At 46.9% G+C, this 21674-nt stretch overlaps 1 protein-coding gene across 22 annotated transcripts in view; it reads left to right on the top strand.

Moving 5' to 3' along the window:
- FBRSL1 (fibrosin like 1) overlaps positions 1–21674 on the top strand; it is a 422126-nt gene that overhangs the window by 165092 nt on the left and 235360 nt on the right. For 16 of the 22 annotated variants that reach the window (XM_085238396.1, XM_085238401.1, XM_085238379.1 and 13 more), the window contains exons 3-4: positions 6680–6781; positions 15678–15713. The exons of 2 other annotated variants lie outside the window; for them this stretch is intronic. In XM_085238396.1, coding sequence (XP_085094522.1) covers positions 6680–6781; positions 15678–15713 — 138 coding nt within the window. The remainder of the gene's footprint in view (positions 1–6679; positions 6782–15677; positions 15714–21674) is intronic. 4 more of the 22 variants (XM_085238397.1, XM_085238391.1, XM_085238389.1 and 1 more) reach the window with 2 other exon arrangements.

Below are 21674 nucleotides of genomic sequence, written 5' to 3'. Positions count from 1 at the left end.
CAGGTGCCCACATGTGGTTTCTCAGCTCTTTCTGCAGAGGGCATGCAGGGAGGAGCAGCACCAGTGCTCTGGGCACCATGTTGTGCTGGGCCACCTCGTGCTGTGCCTGCTCACCTCAGAGCCGTGCTGCCCTGCCAGCCAGCCCCATTGCTCCTGTGCCTCCGGGCTGAGCCCCGTGCAGCACCTCGCTCCTTGCACACAGCTCTCTGTAACCCCAGCAGGTCTGTGCCGGCACAGTTTATCACTGACGTATGTCAAACCCAGATTTTCCCAGCTGTCTCCTACCATCTGCCAAGTACTGCTGGGGGCACGCGGAGTGCAGTTTGCTATGCAGGTCTGATGGCAGCTGGAAAATCGAGCAGTTTTGCCTGCTGAAGCACCAGCTCTCTTTCAAAACAAGCAGGAGCTGTTGCTTTGTGGCACACCTGGCCATCCTGGCAGCGCAGGGCAGCAGCGCGGCTCTGCTCCAAGGCCCAGGCGTCCTGACAGCTCGTGTGCTGGGGAGAACATGTGCTGCTGTCCCAGCGCCTCGGCTGGGTGCAGAACTGCTGGCCCTGCTGCTCCTGAGGCCTCTGGGTGCGGGGCACTGCTGGAAAGTGCTCCTCCAGCCCCCCGGGACACTGGCACACTCAATCAAAAGGGTGAAATCCAGCAGTTCCTTTCGGGTTGGGCGTTCAGAAATGCAGAATGAGTGGGAGTGCTCTGCTGCCTGCCCAGGCACTGCAGGGAGTGTGGGGCTGCAGCCCTCAGCTCCTGACCTGAGATCTGCACTGTACTGTGTGCAGCTTGGACGGCAGCCCTGGAGGAGCTTCTCTTGAAGAGCCAAAGCTGAGCTTGTTGCAGATGTCACTCTGGCAAACAGGAGCACCATTTAGCAGCTCCTCCAAAAATTGCAAAGCCAAAGGGCCGCACCACATGGCATCGGTTTTCACTTGTTTTTGAAAACTGAAGATGCCTCTCGTGTCAGCTGTCCGGACTGATGCACAGTGCAGTTATTCACCAGTAGTTCATGTTACTCAAGTGGCGGAGAAACCAACAATGCCTTTGGTTGAGTATTTTGACTTTTCCCTGGCACTGTGGTTTGCTACGGTGCGTTGCTGCCCACTCTCCTGCCACAGCTGACCGGCAGCCTGGAGGCAGAAAGCCTTTGTTAACAGGAACTTGCCCTCCTCGCATCCCGAAGAGAGAGGCTAAGATTAACCAGCGGGTTACAGTCTGGTGAGCTGCAGTACCAGCAGTGCAAATAACTTTTCCAGAGAAAATAGCTAAGCCAGCATTAGAAACCAGTTGTCTATCTGCCAGTCAAATGTATAAACTCTAAGCTTCTAAAATTCATATAACATATTTTTACATCAATCCAAACTTGTATAAAAATAGGGAAGGAGAAATGTCTTTCTGTGCCGTGACGATGGGCTTTGTTTTGCTCTTTATCGCAGCGAGTAAAAATGGACGTGTCGTATTGGTGGTGAGTTATGGCTGTGATAGCTGATCACAGCATCCACAGCAGCACCACCCAATTAGAAAAACTGCTCTGATCTAACCTGATGTTACTGTCATTTTTTAAAATGAGTCCTACTTCAATCATAAAATCCTCAGACCATAACATTGCTTTCTACGCCATATGTCCTTATTTAGAGGAAAAAAATGATTGCACCCTTAATTCAAAGGGAACGTTTCCCTCTGAGCCAGAACTCAATAAAATGTATCAAAAAAATTGTGGAAAAGGGCAAGCAAAGAAAATCAAATTGCAGCGTGTGAAACGATTTAAGGAGGGACCTGGGGAATACATAATCTCCAAACTGCCAAGTTAGAGCAAGTATAAAATATACAAACAAGCCTGATATTTTTCCCAGTTGATCTCATTACGAGGTATGCTTGGGATAGATAAATTTTGTTAGAATGCATTAAGGCCGGATTTTCAAGGAAACAAGTCAGAAGTAATGTGTTTAGCTGAATCCACCTTGTTTTGATACATGGATCTTTTCAGGTTTAAAGAAGTACATTTTTAAAGCCAAATGGTTTGTTTTGTTTCAGGCATTAAAGCCAGAGGCAACACAGTGGCTATTTTTTTTCCCTTCTGGAAAACTGATGTTTATAATTTCAGCGTGCTCTTTAATCACTGGGGCAGAGCACTGTGCAGTATGTTTCTTTGCCACTTATTGTTGCCTGCTTAAAATACACAGAGCTAGTCTTGAGCATGATCCCTTAACAGACTGTTTCGTCCACAAATAGTACTTTTTCCAAGTCTCCAATATATCTTAATTAAATTGTCCATTTGTATTTATTAAGGCAGTTTACCGTGTCTTGCTGCAGAAAGCTGCTGCTGCTGATAATCTACCAATAGAAACACAAGCTTATCTGGGAGTTGATAATAAAATGCCAAGCATACGTTAGCAAAATAAAAGTCTTCCTGAAACATGGTTTAAGCATAATTTTGTTGGGAAGTGAACAGGCCTTACAGTTAGCTTTGATAAGTTTTTGGAACAGTTGCTCATAATGATTCTTGCAGCCTTAGGGAATCATCTTTGTTATTCTGAGATGCTATCTGCAGGAAAGTTTTCTTCCTCCGGCTGACCCTGTAGGAAGGAGTGCTCTAGTAGAGCAGGAGATAACGCCGTTGTGCACTGATGAGATGCAGCATTAGTTTAGATGGATGAGCGTGATAAAGTGGATCCATCCCTATCCCCGGTGATCTGAAAGCTTGGACGTAAGCTCTGCAACTTGGATGCCTCTCTGCTGTACCTACTTATCTCCAGGCAGCTTATGCCAAAATAGATTTGCCTCGAAGGCAGTGAAATCCTGAATCTGATGGTTGTGTTGGGTCTTTCCTTTTTCTCAACACACATGAAAGTTGATCTTCCAGAGCTCTCAAAGGAATTAAACTTTTTTCTCGAGCAGTTAATGCGTTCCTGGAAGGCCACGAATGGGCACAGAGCTGTGTGGTTCTCCTTGTCCCCTTCTGACCTGCATGGCAGCATGGCACACTTGTGCCCGTGGGAATGCTCCCTGGGTGCAGCGCAGGCGGCTGCTTGGCCGAGGCAGGAGAGCGGATGGACGAACAGACCCAGGGGAGCCAGCAGAACAGGCATTCCTGAGCCCACTGCTGTAATTATGTCTCTCCTCCAGGGCGTTGCCTCCTGTGTTGCCTTCAGAACAGCACAGAAATGTGTTGCTGGGAATTTTTTCTCCCCGCCGTGTGTGTCCATGTGACCCATTTTGTAAAAAGCAGACGCGCACCCAAGCAGTGGGAGAGGTTTCAAATCCGACCGCTGTGACTTTAAGAGAGGGGAAAAACCACTAAGGAAGGAAAATAAAAATCCCACAGCCTGTTGTAGCAGCTGTAGCTTCAGATCGTGTGGAAAATGAAGGCAGATGATTCAATTTGGCCTGTGCCCCGAGTACATTTCCAAATGCTTCTGTGTGTGCGCAAGATAATGAACAAATATATTGAGATGGCACAAGATCAGTCCAGGCTCGCCGCCGTGCAAGCCGGGGAGCTCCCAGCAGGAGCGAACTAGCTGTGCTGGGTTAATGGAGGTGAGGGTCGGGGAGCCCAGCACCTTTCAGAACAACTTAAGAAAAGAATTTGTCTCCTTTTGCCCCGGGCTCCCCGCAGCACTTCAGCAGAGCTTGTGATAAATCGAAGCGTGTTTATTAATAACAAGTGGGGACAGCGGTCTTGTGATTTGAAAATAGGTGCGCCAAATAAAAATGTGCTTTCCTCTGACATGGACAAAGTAAGTAAATGGAGAATGGGCTGATCTGTTACGATTAAAAAGCTGGTGCTGAGAGCCAGCTTGGTAATAATGAAAAAGCCCTTGTAGGGATTTGAGACCCCGTTCTGCCCATTCGTATCTCTCTCTGCCCATCCCCCATTAGGAGAAGAAGGGAGGGCGCAGGTTTGATGGCAGGAACGAAAAGGCAGCAGCAGTTCAGGAAGCAGAGCTGGACTTTAATGAGAGCCGGAGTTATTACTGGAATGAGTTATGGTATTTAATCATGCTACATGATGTCCAACAGCGCAGGGTTCATAATTCTTGGCTCCAAATATGGCTGGGGATTGTCTGCAAGCACCTGCAGCATGCAAATGGACCGCGGCCATGCAGGTCCTCCCGGGCCTTCCCCTGGCTCCTGCCAAGCCAGCCTGCCATGCAGCGCTGCGTTCCCAACAACAGGTCACTGCTTTCTGCTGCAGACCAAACCTGAGCGATGGCACACAGCTGAGACCTCCCACTCCAGCTTTTCTTTGCACTGTGTTGCCTTGTCTCCTCGTGCGTACCTCTAGATTATTTGGCTCCTATACTTTAAATATGTATCGATTGCAAGTGATGTTGCTGTAATGTCTGCGTGAGTTCCCAGCACGGGAAGGTGCAGCATGTTTCTCCTATGCAGCTGTGGCACTGCTGTCTGGGCTGTGTGCTGCAGGTCTGTGCCTTGCCCTATGGGGTCCTGCAGCACGGCTGCACTGCCGCCTCCTCGCCTCTGCTTCCTGGGCCCGGGCAGCTTGCTGCAGTGCGGGATAAGGAGAAGGAGAAACCTGTTTGGAGGCAGGGCAGCAGCAGGTTTTATTGTAAAGCTTGGTTGGGGGATACAGTCAGGAGGAATTTCTGGAGCTCAGGTAAAAACAGCCAGAGAAAATGACTGGAAGTCGTGCAGCCAGCAATTGGAAAAGAAGCTTCTGACCGGCTTGCTGTGATACCCCGGGCTGCTGAGAGTGCCCATGAAGCCAATGCATCCACTTAGCAGAACAACTTGTCCTCCTAGCTGGGTTCTGCATGTGGCTCATTAGGGTAATTACTGATGAATTAAGGCAGCTTGGCTCAGCGCTGGGGCTGCGGGTGTGCAGGCTCCCCTGCTGGCAGGCAGCAGGTGTAAATGAACAACATCTGTCAAAAAGGCTGATGACCCTCTTACTTCACAGCAGCAAACTGGGGACAGAGGTAGTGCTGCAAGTTTAATAATTGATATTTACTTGGAAAGGTTAATGGCAGCAGTGATGCTTCTAATTTGCTTGTCCGCGCAAGACCTTGTCGGGTCAAATTGTCTCAATTTGTTACCTTGTGTGTAGGTGTAGTTCTCCTTTAATGAAACTTGGAGGAAAGAAGCAGGTGGTGTTTGAAGCATTCTGTAACTTGAGAAAAACAGCAAAGGATTGAAGTCTGGTAAAAGGTTGTGCAAGTCTGTGCTAACTTTGAACAGCTTAGTCCCTTTGAATAATCCCATAGTGAATGCTGGCGCTTAGGAAGGTTAAGGGATTTGGAATGGAGTGATTTATTTCTCCTTTAAGTTGCAGCTGTCCAATTGTTTATGTCAGAAGCACAGTAATGGTCACGGGCTTTGATGTGTTGCTAGATGAGAGCAGTCCGGTTATGGATTGGAAAGCCAGGGAGTTCAGCAGGTATTTCCCAATTGCGTTTAGGGAGATTGTAGTTCTTTCCTGTAGTAGTTCAGTAGTTTCCATTTCAGGAGAAACAGACGTGCTTGTTGTGTCTGGATGCGTTGAAATTGGAAGGTTAGAGTCTTCAAATCCAAGAGCTGCAGAAGAAGTGGGGATGAGTGGGAACCAGGAGAGCTGTGCTTTGAGTGAGCGTACATCCAGGGGCTGAGGAGAGCTGCAGTGCAGCGGCTTGAAAGGCAGCGATTAATTGGGTTCTGCCCTTTACCCGATTGGCTTGGCATGAATCCTAGCCAAGATAATGTGATAAGTGAAATCAGAATTGCTTTAATGAAGACCTAAAAGAGAATATAGTAAGTGAATGCCAATAATTTTAGGTATTTTGAAAAAAAATCTTTTCAAATGTACTTATTTCATGCGGGAGGAAAACTGTGATTGATAGTAGCCACAGCACTGATGTAACATGGTTAGGTTTCAGTGCTTGATGTCGTTGGCCTTTTTATTAAGGAAATACAACAGGGTGAGTTCAACGTGATGAGTTTCAAGTGGTCGATTCCTGCCTTATTACTAGATGCAAATGCAGAGTTGCCACTGGTGGAAGATCTTCTAGGAGATCCCAGCAGGGTTTGCCTCCCCTTGTTGTATCTGATGTAAAATCCCTCTTGGTAAAGGTTGGGGTGTGCTGGGGTTCACCAGAGAAAACCTTCTACTAGGGCTGCAGGCTGCAGTGAAATAGGACAGAGAGAAACAGGGGGATTTTATTGCCATTAGAAGTACCAATTTGTACAGCCGACATTTTAAATAGTGTAATTTAAATTGAACCAAACTGATATGAATAGAACCTATTAACAAATTAAACACTTCTTTCCACCCAATATTTCACAAGGGAATTAACAGAATAATTTGTTAGTAAATGAGCCCAGGAAGGAAGCTGTGAATGACATATCTATCCTATCCTCCTCCTGCCCGGCAACACGCTTGCAGATGGCAGTGGGAAGTTAGGTGATGTCCCACACTGTCGCCTCTCGCTGAGCAGACGATGTGCGAACAGAAACAAACTTCAGGAGGGACAGATCGGTGGTCAGAGGACCTGCCCTGGCAGTAGGAGTTATCTGTGGGCGCTTGTAGTGAAGCCCAACTTTGGAGAATCGCTGTGAGCTGGGAAGCATCCCCTCCATGGTGCCACGGGCGCAGGAGTGACGCTGTGAAGCGCTCTCGGTGACCTCGGGAACAGGTGGCAGTGCTTGAAAATCTCCTTTTTCCCCCTCCTTCTTCTCCCTCTAGATGAAGGTCCCCACAAGCAGAAGTGGCAGAAATAGCGAGGAGGACAGCATCAGGGAGGCCACAAGCTCTCAGCGGAGCAGCTCCAGGGACCGCCTCAGTGATGTAAGTACCGCTCAGGAGAAAGCACCGCTTGGCTGCAGCAATTCCCGCTGCTGACACGGCTTTTCATAAATCTTGCTGAACAAATGTTGGCATCCAGAGGTCACTGTGTAATAACTTTTTTTTTTATGTCATGATTGAGTGTTATGGCATAAGTGGTTGAGCTGCCTCGCAAACACTATAATCACGGTGCAAATAATATGATAAGCGAAAGATCAGAGATGGGAAAACAAAATGGAATTGTTATTCCTCAGGGAAAAGCGGCTTGATGTTTTGTTGTGTTTTCTCCACGAAGTTGTGTTAAAAAGCTTTTTACAGTATTTTTGGTTTTAGCTCCTGCGCATAATTGCGTAGTTTGGGTGCGAAGTCAGTTCGTCTAATTTTACGCCTCCTGCCTCCAAGATATGGGAGGCTTTGGGGGGAGAGCTGTCATTCTCTCAGGAAATTTGATGGTATGTTGAGTGAAATGTTATGATAAAACAAAAGCAAACGGTGCCTTAGTGTGTAAACACACAAATGGGCTTTTGAGTCACCGAGAAATCAATGGCAGTGCTGGGATAATTTTATATGAAGGCTTTTTGTGTTAGCAATTAGCATTTCGCCTTCATTAAAACATGATTTTTTACTAATTAGGACCTTTCCCGTTAGGAGAGATTTAAATGAAGAACAATAATCAAACGCTGGCACGAGCATGTCTGAAATATTAAATTTGCCATTTCAATGGCAAGCCACAGAAATCCCAGAGCGAGTGGTTTTCATGTTGAGTTCTATTAATGTAAAATATGCTTCATAACTAAAACCTGTCACAGAAAACGGCTCACACCAGCTAAATTCAATTGGACAGTTAATTTAGCTTTAAAATTGAAAACACTACCTCCGCTTCAGGATGCAAAAGGAAGGGGGGGGGAAGCCTTTGATAAGTGTAATGTATTTGCTATTAAGGCTTTCAGAGCCCATTCTATAGGAGGAGAAGGGAGAAAAAGGGGGAAAAATGGCTCCCACAAATGTGTTTAAAAGCTGAAAGTATTTATTAAAAATGTCAGCAGAAAAGTGCTTTTGGCAGATTAAAGCGGGATTCAGCTTGACAGCTCTGACAGGGAAATGTGACGGGGGAAAATTCTCTCTACATGTTTGGAGTGCGAATGGGGACTGTAAACAGCCCCCGCAGCGGGAGGAGGAGCGACGCAGCCCCGTCCTGCGAGCTGCGCCCAGCAGCGCCAGCCTCTTCTCCTGGGGGGGCGGGGGGCCCTGGGCACGGCACCCCTGAGGGCACCTCCAGTGGGGTAGACAGCGGCGATGCCCGTTGCGTGCGCACGTCTACGTCGATGCGATCCCCTCCTTCCCCTCCCCGTGGCCGCTCTTGACAGGTGTGTGAGCGCAGCGCCTGGCAGCCCGGCGACGTGGGGGCGTGGGAGAGGAATAAGGCGGCCGGACCCCGCCGTTAGCGCAGGTCAAAGCGTCAAGCGGTCCTGGAGCCTCTCCTTGTTCAGCCAACGCACTTGCAGTTCTTTCTCCTCTTTTCCCTTTGCCCTCAGAGTTACCGGCAGCGCCTGTAGGAATGGAGTGTGACTGCCTAATTCCCTCCAAACCTTCAAAGGCAGTTAATCAGCCGGTGAAATTCAGTGGGAAATAGGCGCTCTTTTTCTTCTTGCTCAATGGGGATGTCTGGGCAGTGCCTGGAGGCCGGGGCACGCTTCTGAGCCTTGCTGGAGTCGCTCTCGTGACCCGACGACCCATTGCAAATGAGAATTTTTCAAATTAGTAATTAAATAGTTTGAAAAGTAAGGTTCATGAATCACAGAATGCTCTTCGTTCATTATGTGATGAGTGCAATTTAGCTTTAATTACGTACAGTGCTTCCTTGCGTACCAGTAAATGTTCTGTAGTCTATTTAGTGACTGTCAGAAAGTCTCACGAAGTCCCGTGGGCGCAGTCGGGTGGTTTTCCCTTTGTGTGTGCCAGGGAGCAAGGCAGCAGGTTGCTGTGCAAGGGAAGGGCGAGCAGAGGATGCCGCGCTGCAGAGATTCAGTTTGCACAGGATCTGTGCTGTGAAGGTCCTCGCGCTGCTCTGAAGCTGTGTAACCTGGCACGTGGCTTCTGTGAGCGGTGGGCAGCTGAGGTGGTGCAAGGCCTTCTGCACGGCACTGAGGGTGGGGAAGCTGCTGGGCAGGAGGGCTGTGCAGGGAAGGCAGGGGCAGCACTCCTCGTAGTTAGGGGCTACGTGTGGAGCTCTTAGAATGTGATTGCATTGGAGAGGCTGCGCTCCTTGCAGATGGATGTGCTGTGCCAGGAGGCACCTGGGCTCTTTATAGCTCTTTGCCAAGTGGCTCTCCTGCTTGGTGCATTTGGCCTTCAGGACTGGTTTTCGTGCTGCCGTTCCCTTCCATCCCTGTCCCCATTAACTTGGGTGAACACTGTGGTAAATGAGGCGGGAGGCAGCGGGTTTGGCTGCTGCACAGCAGCACGCATCAGGTGTGGTGGGAAATGCATGTCTGGAAGTGGCAGTGAGCGGGCTTGGCACTGCCACCTCCGGAGCACTGCGGCCCTCTCCGAGCTGCACAGTGGGTTCCATTGGGAAGGCGCTATTAGGAACAGCTTCAGCTCCTCCGTGTGATTTGTTTCTCGAGGTGACTTGTTCAATGGGATGCCAGTAAGTTGTTCTTTATTTACATTAATGCATGTCATTAGTCTCTAATGGACCGTGAAGTCAAGAGGTGGCCTGGTCTGTCGTGAAGTAATTGCACTCTAAAGAAAACCACAGCCACTGATTGATTGTGTCTTGCACACATGGGCACGCACACACCGCCGTCAGACACAGAATGTTCTGCTGTTACACAATGCAACTTCCATGAGGAGACAGCGCTGCAACTTCAGAGCAAAACAGCAATTGTGCTCCGCAGTCCCTTCTTTCCAGACATTACGCTGAGTGCCATTTATTATGGGTCACTGGGAAAAAATGCTTATTATCATCTGGTGAAATCATCTTTGGCTGCAGAGGTGTGATTTGTTGGGGCTGATCTCGTCCTTAGGATGATGAAACTTCTGAGCAGGATAGCAGAGAAGTTTTAACCCAGGTTTAGTACAACCGATGTAGTGGTGCGGGGGGCAGGGGTTGGGAATTTGCCACTTGTCTATGTTCCCAGTGTTGATGTAAAATTCCCTTAAAACCTATTATTAAGCTGATGTCCCTGTTACACGTGTATTCTCGAGTCCTCTACAACCAGCACTGAGTCAACAGCCCTTTTCCAAAATGGGATTTTCCTCTGCTGTCTTTCATAGTGCGGTAATTGGAAGTTACCGGAGAATTAAGATCCAGATAAGCCATACTGCTGTTTTGTTGTGTTGACCCAAGTAAAAGTGGAAGGCTTGGGCATTTTGTTTTGGCTTTCCCCGTGTTCCGTAATTGTCCTGGTCTTCTCTGATGTCCTGAGCAGTCCAAAAATCCACACAGAGCCTTGTATAATGGCTTTAAAAAAAAAAAAAAGGGTTTTATCTTTTTCTTGACCCATCAGCTTAAGAACTGCCTGCTTTTTAATGGATTTTCTCCCTCGCTAAATTGAATGGATCGTCCCTCATTATCATTTAAATAGAAGCCTCACTCCCTGTGAACATGGAAAATTTGAATGTGGTAGTAGAGCTGTGATAATTTGAAATATTCGGAAGGTGGGGGCGAGGAGGGGGAGCAGGCGGCAGAGTGCAGAATTGCTGAATATAATTGTCATGGATTCTCAATTTTGTTGCCACAAGATGGGAAAATAGACTAATAATTGTCTTCCAACCCTAGTAGAATAGTTGCCCTAGTTAGCTGAAGCTAACACTCTAATTGTCATGGGGGCACAGAGATGAATGAGGATGTATGCAGGGCACAGCCAGGGCTAAATTGAGTGATATACTAAGGCAAAGAGCAAATTGGCAATTATTGGCCCAGCTGAAAAGGTTGGCAGGTGTGCTGCTTTCTCACGAGCCCTTAGGGGGAAATTGGAAATATAAAATATCGACCGTAAATATTCACTGATTAGGAAATATGTTGCAAGAGGTGCTGGCCACTTAAGAGTCAAAACTCTCCTTTTCAAGGGATTGACTTCAGCTGAACAAAAAAAGAAGAAAAAAAAAAAAGCCATCCCTGCTACTAAGTTGTTCAGAGCTTTTCCTCTCATCTCCCATCCCCCAGGCTATCTGTTCAGATTTTCCATCATCCTATCTTTGTATGTTTGTTTGTTTTTCTTTAAATGTATTAACAGACAGCAGTCTTTTAGGAAATTGAGAGATTTTCCTCTCTCTGAATGTTCTTTGATAAGTGCTTAGCATATTGTATAGACTAGATATAAAATTCTCTCTCTGGTAGATGAATATAAAATAATTTCTGTGATTTCTAATTCAAACAGTTTGCTGTGATCTGCTTTTCTTTGTGTGCCATCAGTCACTATTTCCCTCTTCCCTCCTACTTTCTGTACCGCGCTTCCCCTCCTGGGGCAAGGGGATTAAAGCAGCGGCAGGGCACAAAGCTGCAGTCCATTACGTGTGCCTAAGGCTGAAGTACCTTGCCAGAAGCATGATCAAAAGATCTACTGAAGTGAGAATTGGACCACAGTGGCACCACAGGTCCACATTTATCCTCTTTACAAACGGTGAGATGTGTGGGATGCCTGGTCTCAGCTCTAGGCAGGGTGCGGAGGGACAGAAGAGCTCTGTGTGATTCAGACCAGAAAAAGCTGAGCACGGGGATGCTGCAGAGGGTGAAACCCTGACGGAGCTCTTTGGAAGGCCTGGAATGGCAATATGTTATAGAATCGCAGAATATCTCGAGCTGGAAGGGATCTGTAAGGATGGAGTGCAACTCCTGGCTCTGCACAGAAGCACCCAGGAATCAAACCACGGGACTGAGGGGGTTCTCCAGACTCTTATTGAGCTCGGGCAGCTCAAGGCTGCACCCACTGCTCTGGGGAGCCTGTGTCAGTGCCCAGCCACCCGGTGGTGAAGAACCTTTTCCAGATATCTTGCCTTACCCTCTCTTATCACAGCTTCATGCCATTCCCTCAGGTCCTATCACTGTCACAAAAGAAAAGAGACCTTCCCCTGGTGTGACTTAAGGCCTTTACCTCTTGTACTGTCACTGTTATCTAGGGAAGGTGGCTGACCCCCACCTCGCTACAACCTCCTTTTGAAGGAGGCTGCAATTAAGCTCTCCCTTGAACCTCCTCTTTACCGTACTAAACAATCCCAGCTCTAGTTGTCTAGGTCTCTCCACAAGGCCTCTCCACTCTTGGTGGAGTTAGCAGCTCCTCCCAATTGCGTATCATCAGCAAACTTGCTCAAAACAGCTTTTAGTCCTATATCCAAGTCACTTATGAGAACATTAAGGAGAACTGGCCTTAAAGTGGAGCCTGGAGATCCCCACTAGTGAACTGTCATCTGCAAACTTTTGGGAAACGATGGACAGTGGCTGCCCCTGCGTGTACCGTGCTAGAATCTGATCCCTGCTTAGAAGAGTAGAGTGATTTACAGCTCGGTGAAGTAAAGGCAGCAAGAGATAGTTTTAAGACTTCCCATCAAACCATGAGTCTTGATTTGTTTTGCATCATAAGAGCAGGGGAAGGCCATGTATACAAGGGAAATAACACTTCCCATCAATTTAGTAGACTAGCTTGGAAAAACTTGCTGAAGGTTGTCAGTCAGGTTTTGTCATGATTTTCTCTTCCAGATTGCAATTGTGGTATTTATAATGAATGAAGAAGAGACTTCTTAAATAAAACTGCAGCGCATCTCCAACTCTGAAGGACGTTGGTGTGGGAATAGTTGAGTTTTTCAACAGTAGGATTTTGTGTTTGATGCCAGAAAGGTGTATTTATTTATTTTTTACAGCCAGTGTAATTAACAGGAGAGCTATCCCAGAGTAGAAATAATTCACTCTGTGACATAACTGAAATGTCTTGTCTGTGCTGTCTGGTTTTGTTTTTAACCTTGGGCTTAAAAAGAACTAAAAATCTTTAGCTGCAAAAGAGCACATCATCTGCAAAATGTTACAAGCCATTTGTCTTTATGCACAAATGCCACCTGGCACTGTAGTTCCACTTACACATCATTAAATGCACAGACCAGCCTCATTTTGCCCCTAACTAGTACCAGGCTCCCTTGGGAGCTCCAGGTATTCCGGGCAGTGCAGAGAGAGGCACGAGAGCCACCAGTGCTGGCATGGCAGCAGCCGTACGAGGCTGCAGCTGTAGGCTGCCCAGGAACTGCTCCTGCCAGGCAGGCCTGCGTTCACCACCACGGGTTTCTCCCAGCTTGGGTAGAAGCCAAGTTAAACTTCCACTAAGATTTCTTACATTTGCAGCCGCTATTGATCATTTTCCCTCTTATTTGATGTGGATATTGAGACACGTGGATTGAACTATGTTTATATCGACCCCAAAAGATATTCTCTTTAGGAACATCCGACGCAGTTGCATGCAAACTGTTCTCTGCTCTGGCACTCATAGCTGATGTTCACTGGAGCCTTCAGAGCTTCTCCATGTGGCAGTTTGGTACGGATTTTCCAAAAGAGCCCGCAGCATTCCCAGCTAACCAAGAAAGCAACAGTGGTTTGTTAGATGTGCAGAAAAATGCTTGCAAACAGCTCTAATTGTTGGAAAGAATTTTACAAGTTGAATCCAAAGTGTTCACCAGCTTCTAACTTTATACGCATAATAAAAATTCTGAGGGAGGGAAAAAAAAAAAAAACTTTTTCCCCTTGATTTCCAGGAAATGTAATGTTAAAACTTGCAAAGGAGAAAGCGGTCCTTAGATGTGAGAAATGCCAGTGAAAATTGCCATTCCGTTTTAATTATTTCTGATGTAACACTTTATTCAGCAATTGTTTATTCTTTTCTGCTGGGTGGTTTTAAATCATTGGCCTGCAGATTCCTGGGCTCTTGGGCAGCCTGGGATGCCGGGCCGTTATCTCAGCAATGCAGCTCTGCGGTTGGCGTGCCTGGAAAGTATTTGGGGAGTCCACAAGTCACTGAGATTGAAAGAACTGTGTTACAGCGAGGCTGCTCGGAGGGGCTGTCTCCTTAGGGAGAAGCTTTAAATGAAACCTCCTGTTTCTGGTTTGAGTTATTATTTCCAATTTGTTAGACTCTGTTGGTCTGTTAATAGCGAGCTGAGTGAGGGGCAGAGGAGGAAGCGCCGTCCGCCCTGCTTTCCAGCTCCCACCTCTCCCATCTGTGCTCGGGGTGAGCGGCGGAGCAGCCATCGAACCCGGCAGGATGGACTTGTGTTCAGCTGTCCCACCTGCTTCTGGAGCTGCAGGATGTTGTTATTAACTTTACTGCTATACAAAACTGAATTCCATGAGCGTTTGGTTTTTTTTTTTAAACGTATTTAGGAGGAGCGATAGGTTCCTTTTAGTTTCTCAAAAAGAAACAAGCGTTGCTTCCCTTCATTTCATCAATCTGTTGCAGTTTCTGGGCAGTTTAGATGGGAGAGGTTTTATAAATGCCTCTGTAGCTTTTTACTGCTTGAAGGCAAATCCGTGTGTGATGCACAAAAGGCCAAAGGTTTGCCCCCGTAAAGGATGTGTTACTGGCATCTCAGACCTGCCCTGGAGCTGCCTTTTTCCCACAGAGCAGAGATCTCCAGAGCACTGTGTGCCAGGCAGGGCTCTGAGAATGGCAGCGAGGGTCCTGTTGTACCCGTGGGGAGTTGCAGGTGTTTGCAGTAGCCCATGGTCAGTTTGCACCAGTCTTTTTGGGGGGTGCCGTGCTCTTTTGGTTGTTGAGTACCACGGTAACACGTGCTGCTGCTGCAGGAAGAGAGGTGATCTTTGAGGTCTGCCTACAGTGCGCCAGTGTTCTAGTTCAGGCTTTGATACCCACTGCAATATAAGTGTTAGAAACGGGACTGCTAAGACTGAATCTTGTTTAATAAAGTCACGTAGCAAGAGCGTCATGATTATAAATCACACTTGGAAATGGGCCTGCAGAGTGCTTGCTGGGTCATGTGCTGCTGCTCCCTCCGTGTCGCATGCTGAGCTGTTCCAGGCTCCTTTTTAATTTCCAAAAAGAAGGCATAGAGCAGCAGCTGCAGATAGAGGTGGAATTCATTTAGCTGCTTCAAGGAGGCCACTGCCAGTGACAAGTAGCAGCTCAGTGGCCTTGGGCTGTGGTGAGGGGAAGGAGAGCCAAGCGGCTGGAGGTGGTATAATAGAAAGGAAAAGCACTGAGTGATTTGGCAGCGTGTGAAAGAGGTAAGGATGTGGTAGAGAAAGGAGCAGGAGGAGCTGGACTGAAAAGCAGAAGTAAACAATATAATTTAACTTATTCAAAAGGGACAGAATGCTTATTAAAGCTCTGAGAGATGATAAATTAGTGCTTCGGTGCTATTGTTTCAGATAGAGCTGTCATATGGTAATACTGCAGCGATGAAGGCTGCAGGCTCATGAATGCATAGAGGGGAATGGAAGTGGGCTGTGTGGTTACGTGGCAGAGCTGGAGCTGGTGAGGCAAGATGTGCTGCCTGGGCCGGGGGACATCTGTATGCCCATGTGCCGTATGGAAGTGGCTGCTGCCTATTGAGGGATGGCTTAAACAAATGCTCCAGTGCATCCTTGAGTCCCTGTTTCTTTGAAGATGTATCCCACACCAAGAGCCTTTACCTCAGTTGGAAGGTGCTGCTGAAGCACGGCTATAGTTTATGAAACCCTTGCTGAAATAGCTCCAGAGCCCTGCCCTGGAAATGCTCTTCTGCTGTCACTCCTGTGGCAGCACACAGGATGTCAGGAGAGAATTTGAGATGTTCTGCTTGTGAAGTTTTCCCCTAAGTAATACCGGGCTGGGGGAGGGAATCACAAAATGATCTGATCTTACATTACACAGAATCTCTTGCATTACTTACTGTGGCATATTGTTTCCTCCCACAGAGTTCTGCTCAATCGCTTTCAGGAAGAGGCTACTCCGTAAGTCATTTTACAGCTAATTCTTTCGCTTCTGTTGATGTTGATTGCAGAGGTCTACACCACCTATTGCATATCCACTGCCATGAAAGAAATGCAGAGTATAAGAAGTAGGCGTAGAGAACGGGCCTGTCATGCACCTGGCATATGAGGGAGTCTGACATATGAGGGAGCATGAAGGGTCTGGGGATCCTTGAATTTAATTTTATGCCTCTGGAGAGGGTTCTTTGGTTGTTGGATAGTGCATTTGAGCTAGAGAGTCAGCTCCTGAGAATTGAAAGACATGTGGAGAGTTTTCAACATTGGTGGGAGATGCTTCCCTCCTCTCTCCCACTCCTTCCCATATAGGTTGTCATTTTTGCATTAAATATAAGAATCAGAGGGAAAATTATTGTGCTTTAAGAATTGTGTCCTTCACCGCTCTGGACAAAAAAAGCCAATACCCTCTTTTTTTACAAGCCCTGAGTTACAAGAGAGTATAGCAGAAAAACAGAATCCCTTGTTTTCAGAGGAAGATCTTCTGGTCTTCTCGCAGGAGAGTCCCAGGTACAGGGCTGGTGGTATTGTCATGTGTGTGCAGTGGAACAGTGATGTTGAATTGACCATTTCTGTTCACATGTCCCTTATTTCGATGTGCAGTCGCATTTTGCTCGTGTAGAGGTGGTACAACTATTTGGGTACCATTGCTGCTCAGTTGTCCAAAAAGGCAGGCACAGAGATGTTAGTGTGTCTATTAATGACAAAATGGGAGAGGATACGAGTGGCTTAGCAATGCCAATATGAAAATTCCTGGAATCACACTTTGTATGCCTCTCATAACAAACGTGTGGTGTGTAGATACCTGTTACGATAAGGGTTACACTGGTGCATGTTATGATATGTGTTATCAGAAATGTGTGATGCAAAGCTGAGCACAACTCAGACACTTTACAAAATAACATGACTTGAAAAGTCTTAAAGTATTGTGAATGATGTCACAGATTTTTAGACAGTAATGACACATATCTCGAAGTATCCTTCCATCAAAAGCTTTCCAGCATCCCAGGTGAGTATCAGTGCTGAGTTCACTGGGCGATGAGGAACATTTGCTCCAGGACAGGGATTGAAATCTATCCTGGCAGACTGGCTGGGCGCTGCCTTCCCATCACACGAACAGCTGGACTCACCTAAGCCTAAAGGCAGATGCTGCATCTTCTGTTTATCTGAAAAATGCCGTGCACGCCTGTGGCACCACATACATAATAATGAATCGCCTTCACAGATTGCAAGACTGAGGGCATGGTTTGGGAATGAAGCAGTTTCTCACTGGCTGTAACTCAGATTTCAAAATCTTAATGGAAAAGGCCCAAAGAGTTCTTTTTAGAATCTTTAAGCCTGTAAATCATAGGACCGTTTTCCAGCACTGCTGAATGTTAAAAAATTTACTTTTGTCTCTCAGATAAATGAATTTGAGAAAATGTTTAGCTCCCTCTCTGTGCATGTGCAGGGATAAGTTTCTTCTGTTGGGCAACCCATAGCTCCTACCTCCCTTAGCAGGTTTTCCACATGCCAAGGCAGTGTTTTGAGATTGTGAGCAGTGTGAGCTGAGGTTGCTTTTCCTTATGGGTTGTCATTTTTCCTATTAAATTGCCTTCTGCCTCACCACATACCAGCTGCTGAGGCTGGCCATTTCTCTTAAGACTCCAGTGCTGCTCTAAATTGATTTAGCATAAGGCAGAGCCTATCACTTCCAGCCCTGCCAGACCTCGCTGGCCCAAACCCGCTCTGGAAGCGGATCCTCCCAGGTGGCAGAGAAATGTTCAAACCATGGCTTTGAGATGACTGGCCCCAGCCCAGAGGTTGTCCATAATATCAGTAGCAGTTTTCTTATTCTCACAAAAGCAGCTGCTTGCAAAACACAGAGTGGTTTGGCTCTGCAGCAGACAGGTTGTTTGCCAGCACGTTCCTGGTGGTGCTTAGGGGGGAGCACACGCCTGCTGCCCTCCTGGTACTGCTGGGTCACTGCAGGCTGCCACTGGTGAAATGATGAGCTACGTTGTCACTCTGTGAAGTGCTAGTACTGCTTCCATAAGCAGCTGTGTGAACACCACCAACTATTTTGTGTGTGTTCCTTTTTAAATGAACTCGTTTCAAATCTACTCACTTTGCCATTTGCTCCCTTAACCTTGCAGACCAGTTTGCTTTCAGTAGCAGTGGTAGAAATGCTAAGGACATGTGCTTTTGCAGAAAGAGTGCTTAGAGCTTGTAGTAGTTACCTCGTTTGAGAAGTCTCAGCCCAAGTTTCAGCCAACAAACTGGGGGTGCTGGGCAGGCCAGGAGAGCAGCACTGTCTAAACAAGGGCCATGCTTAGCACAGGTCGGAAATTTGGCTCTCACCAAAGTCAACAAAAGCCCCAGTTACCTTCAGCTGCACCTAGGTTTCATTTCTGCATTTGGAGCCACGAAAGTAGTGCTAACAGTGCTGCAGCACGTAGTTTCTCAGTCTATCTGAAGATGTCACAAGCAAAATTTCTTATAAAACTATTTCCCAAAATAAACTTTGGAATGATGTGTAGTTCTGTGTGAATGACATGAGGCATGTCAATGTCTGTACTGTTTCTGCAAGCCCCTTATCTCATCAGCAGCATGTGTTTCTTATGTGCTTCCGCTGTGCTGAGAAATAGAATACCAGTTTGTTTATGGAGGTTCATATCTTATTCCCTTTATGACTTGATGGTTACATGTGTGTACATGCACTTCCTGCACGCACAGATGAGATATGTGATTTGAGTCAGGAAGATCTGTCTGTCCTCTTGAGCAGCCAGAACAGGTTTTCATTCTGGTAACAATACAAGAGGCCTGTCTACCCGAAAACGCACTGATTTGTTTGAAACTATGTGTAGGGTTACAGATTGGCTGCACTGCTGAGGTTGGACCACCAATCAAATTTATTTCTGATACCTGAGTCAGTTTAGGATCTGAAATACTTAGAAAGTGGCTACAGTGAACATAAGATCAGCCCATGCAGTTTGTTGCTCACGGTTGCCATATCGCTGCTGTTTGCAGCTGAGCTCATCACACAAAGCCAAGCTGCAGGTGAGCTTCACTGACTTTTACAGAGTACAGTAAAGGATGGAAGTGGGAGTTTATAGTAGCTTAAAAAAATAAACAAAAAAGCTTTTCCAAAAAATTACGTAGTTTATTTATAAAGCATCTGTGCAGCTGTTCCTCTTCTGAAATGGAAAGGAATAAAATGCAGGAGCGAATAACCGAGTAAGCTTGAAAGCATATGGCAGATGGACAGCCAGTGAAGCAACCTCTGGTCCTCAGAGCAGAAGTGCAGGAGGATGAGGCAGCTTTGTTTGATTGCATTTGTTCTTGGAAGATTTTTTTTAAACAAAACCAGTAACACACACTTGACAACAGCGGCAGCTGATTTTCATTCTGAGCCTTTGCAAAATATCAAAGTCTTCGCGGCCTTCTCACATCCCTGGCAGCAAATCAAATTCTGTTGATTTTACATCTTCCCTGTTGAGCACCGGAAACCGGTGTCTCAGATAGCTCAGACTGCAGCTCCTGGATGTGAAGAACCACCCAGAGAACCCAGAAGGGCTGGGTCAGCGCTGCCCCACAGCCCGTGTGGGAGCACAGAGATCCCTGTGTCCAAAGCTGCCTTTGTGACCGGCATCCTGAGAAAGATCAGTGTCTGCATTAAGATCAGCAGCATTATTGCATTGAAGCATGTATTGCTCCTGCTTGGGAGTTCTTGTGGCTGCAGCTCGTGGGTGCGGAGGCGTGCTCAGTGACCAGAGCCAAACTCAACTTGTAACAAATGGGCTTCCTCCGCTTCTGATCTGTCGCTCTGATGAAAAATCTCTCCTTGTAGGTAGGTAAAATTTTGTAGATGGGTTGGAAAAATCATTGCTCTTTCAGACCTTTGATAAATTAGCATTTTCCCATGCCAAAAATCAATATTGGAAACAGGGCTCTTGTTATGAATCTAAAACTCCTTGAGCTGGAGCCAAAGTTAAATGATGAAAAAAGTGAATTTAGTATGCACTTCCTACAATGGTGTGCCTGTGGACTGGCAAAATGAGCAAGACTTTCTGGACAAGATTTACGAATAAGGGACCAGTCATTCTAAAATAAGTATCAGTCTTGTTTTGCTGTGATGCCAAGTGTAAAAGAGGGACTGTAATTGCCTTCCTTTCCTGGGCAAGAGGGAGAATGGCAGGTAGGTTCTCTTTGGGCGGAGCAACACTCTGTCTTAGAAGACAGATACTGAGAAAGAGGAAAAAAGAAGAGACCGTGATGAAGTGGTGTGTGGTCTGTAAGCAATAGCAATGCAGGGAATGACAAACGATAGAAAAATGAGAATATATTATAGAAATATGAAGACTTTTTAAAGGGCTTCTTTCTGTAAGACAGCTGGAATATGTGAGAGCCAAGAACAGAACTGTAGGTGTCAACCCAAAGCAATTAGGTTGTGCTGTTGTTCTCTTTGTATGTTTTGAAGTAGCCTCACTTCACAAGAGCCACCCCAGGTTTGAATGCACATGGACAGGCAGCATTTCCTGGGTGAACAGCCCACGTTAGTTTGCTCTGAGAGCTGCGTTAGGCAGGGCCGGGCTGCTGGGAGCCAGCCGAGCTCAGCTTGCCCCTGCGCCTGTAAGCCATGAGCTCAATGCTGGTGACTAATTAGAGCGTATATTATTCCAGATTTGTGCGGGCTCTTGAGGGTTTTTGAAGCGTCCTGTGAAAAGCGTAAGCAGAAGTACAAACACAAATGAACTACGTACTTCAGCTTTACAAATACTGAAGCCCACGAACATCCTTACAACACATTTCCTTTAGAAGTTCCTTTTCTGAAAATCTGTTTCTTCTTAGATGACTTCTGCTTTTAATTAGGATGAAAAGTCCCATAAATTTTCACTCATCTCCTCGGCCATAAATAAGCACAAAGGGCCCTCTCTGGCGAAGTTTCAGTCCGCATGAACCAGATGAACCAGTGGCACTGGCACTGGGCTGCCCCAGAGGCTCTCGAGCAGCTTTGTTCCTGCAGCAGCTCAGGCTGCTGCCTGCTGCTTTCCGTGCAGCCCCAGCACAGGGCGGCTGCAGCCAGCTGGTGCCGTGAGCCCCTGGAGGGAGGGGGGCAGATGACTTCTGTGTGAGTTTTGCCATGTTTTTAATCTCCCTGCCATCACCCCGAGCTTGGCTGGGAGTGCTGGGGGGATCGGATCTCTAATCGTCCAGAAAGATGCTGTTCTACAAACTCATCCCCTGAAATTCCCTGTGCTCCTCAGCTTTTGGGGCAGGATAACCTTGCTGTCAGAGGCCTTACGCACTGAAATGAGGAGTTGTCTTAAATCCATCTTGAATTCACCAGCCTGGAAAGGATTGCATCTTACTGAAGAGGAAAGACAAAGGAGTTTGAGGGAATCTAGTCTTTATTTCTGGACCTTTTTGATTAGGACTATCCCGAGGCAGTTGTGTTATATACATGCTATAGCTTTCCTTGTGTAACAGGGCAGAGTATTTGCTCATCTGTCTCAGTGGTTTTCACATCGCTGTGTCTTCTCCCAGCTCCCTTTCCTTACAAACCCATGCCTTGTTCTCCCTTTCTCTCCATTCCCTCTACCAAAACCAACAGAAAGACAATGCAAACAGGCGGCGGATCAGGGCTGGGGCAGCTCTCCTGGTGAGCACAGTGAGCAGGGGGTAAAAGTGTGGGGCCTCTGCGGGGATTTGGGTTTCATTTTTTAATTCTCTGTTAGTCTCACGCAGTGGGAATGAGCAGTGCTGGGGCGTTGTGCCTGGAGAAGGGGCTGGCAGAGCCAGCTGCTGAGGGCTGCAGGGTGCTGGGGTTTGCTGTGCTGCATGTGGCTGAAGGTTCCTCAGAGGAAGTTTACGTGGTGGGGGAGTTCACGCTTTCTTGTTTTATCTCGTATCTCAATATGCCCTTGCTGAAACCTACACCCAAAACCA

The sequence above is a fragment of the Meleagris gallopavo genome, chromosome 17 (genome assembly GCF_905368555.1).
Source record: "Meleagris gallopavo chromosome 17, MGAL_WU_HG_1.1, whole genome shotgun sequence".
NCBI lineage: Eukaryota > Metazoa > Chordata > Aves > Galliformes > Phasianidae > Meleagris > Meleagris gallopavo.
The sequence above is the reverse complement of the archived record's forward strand: the minus strand, read 5'-3'. Positions and strand labels throughout refer to the sequence as shown.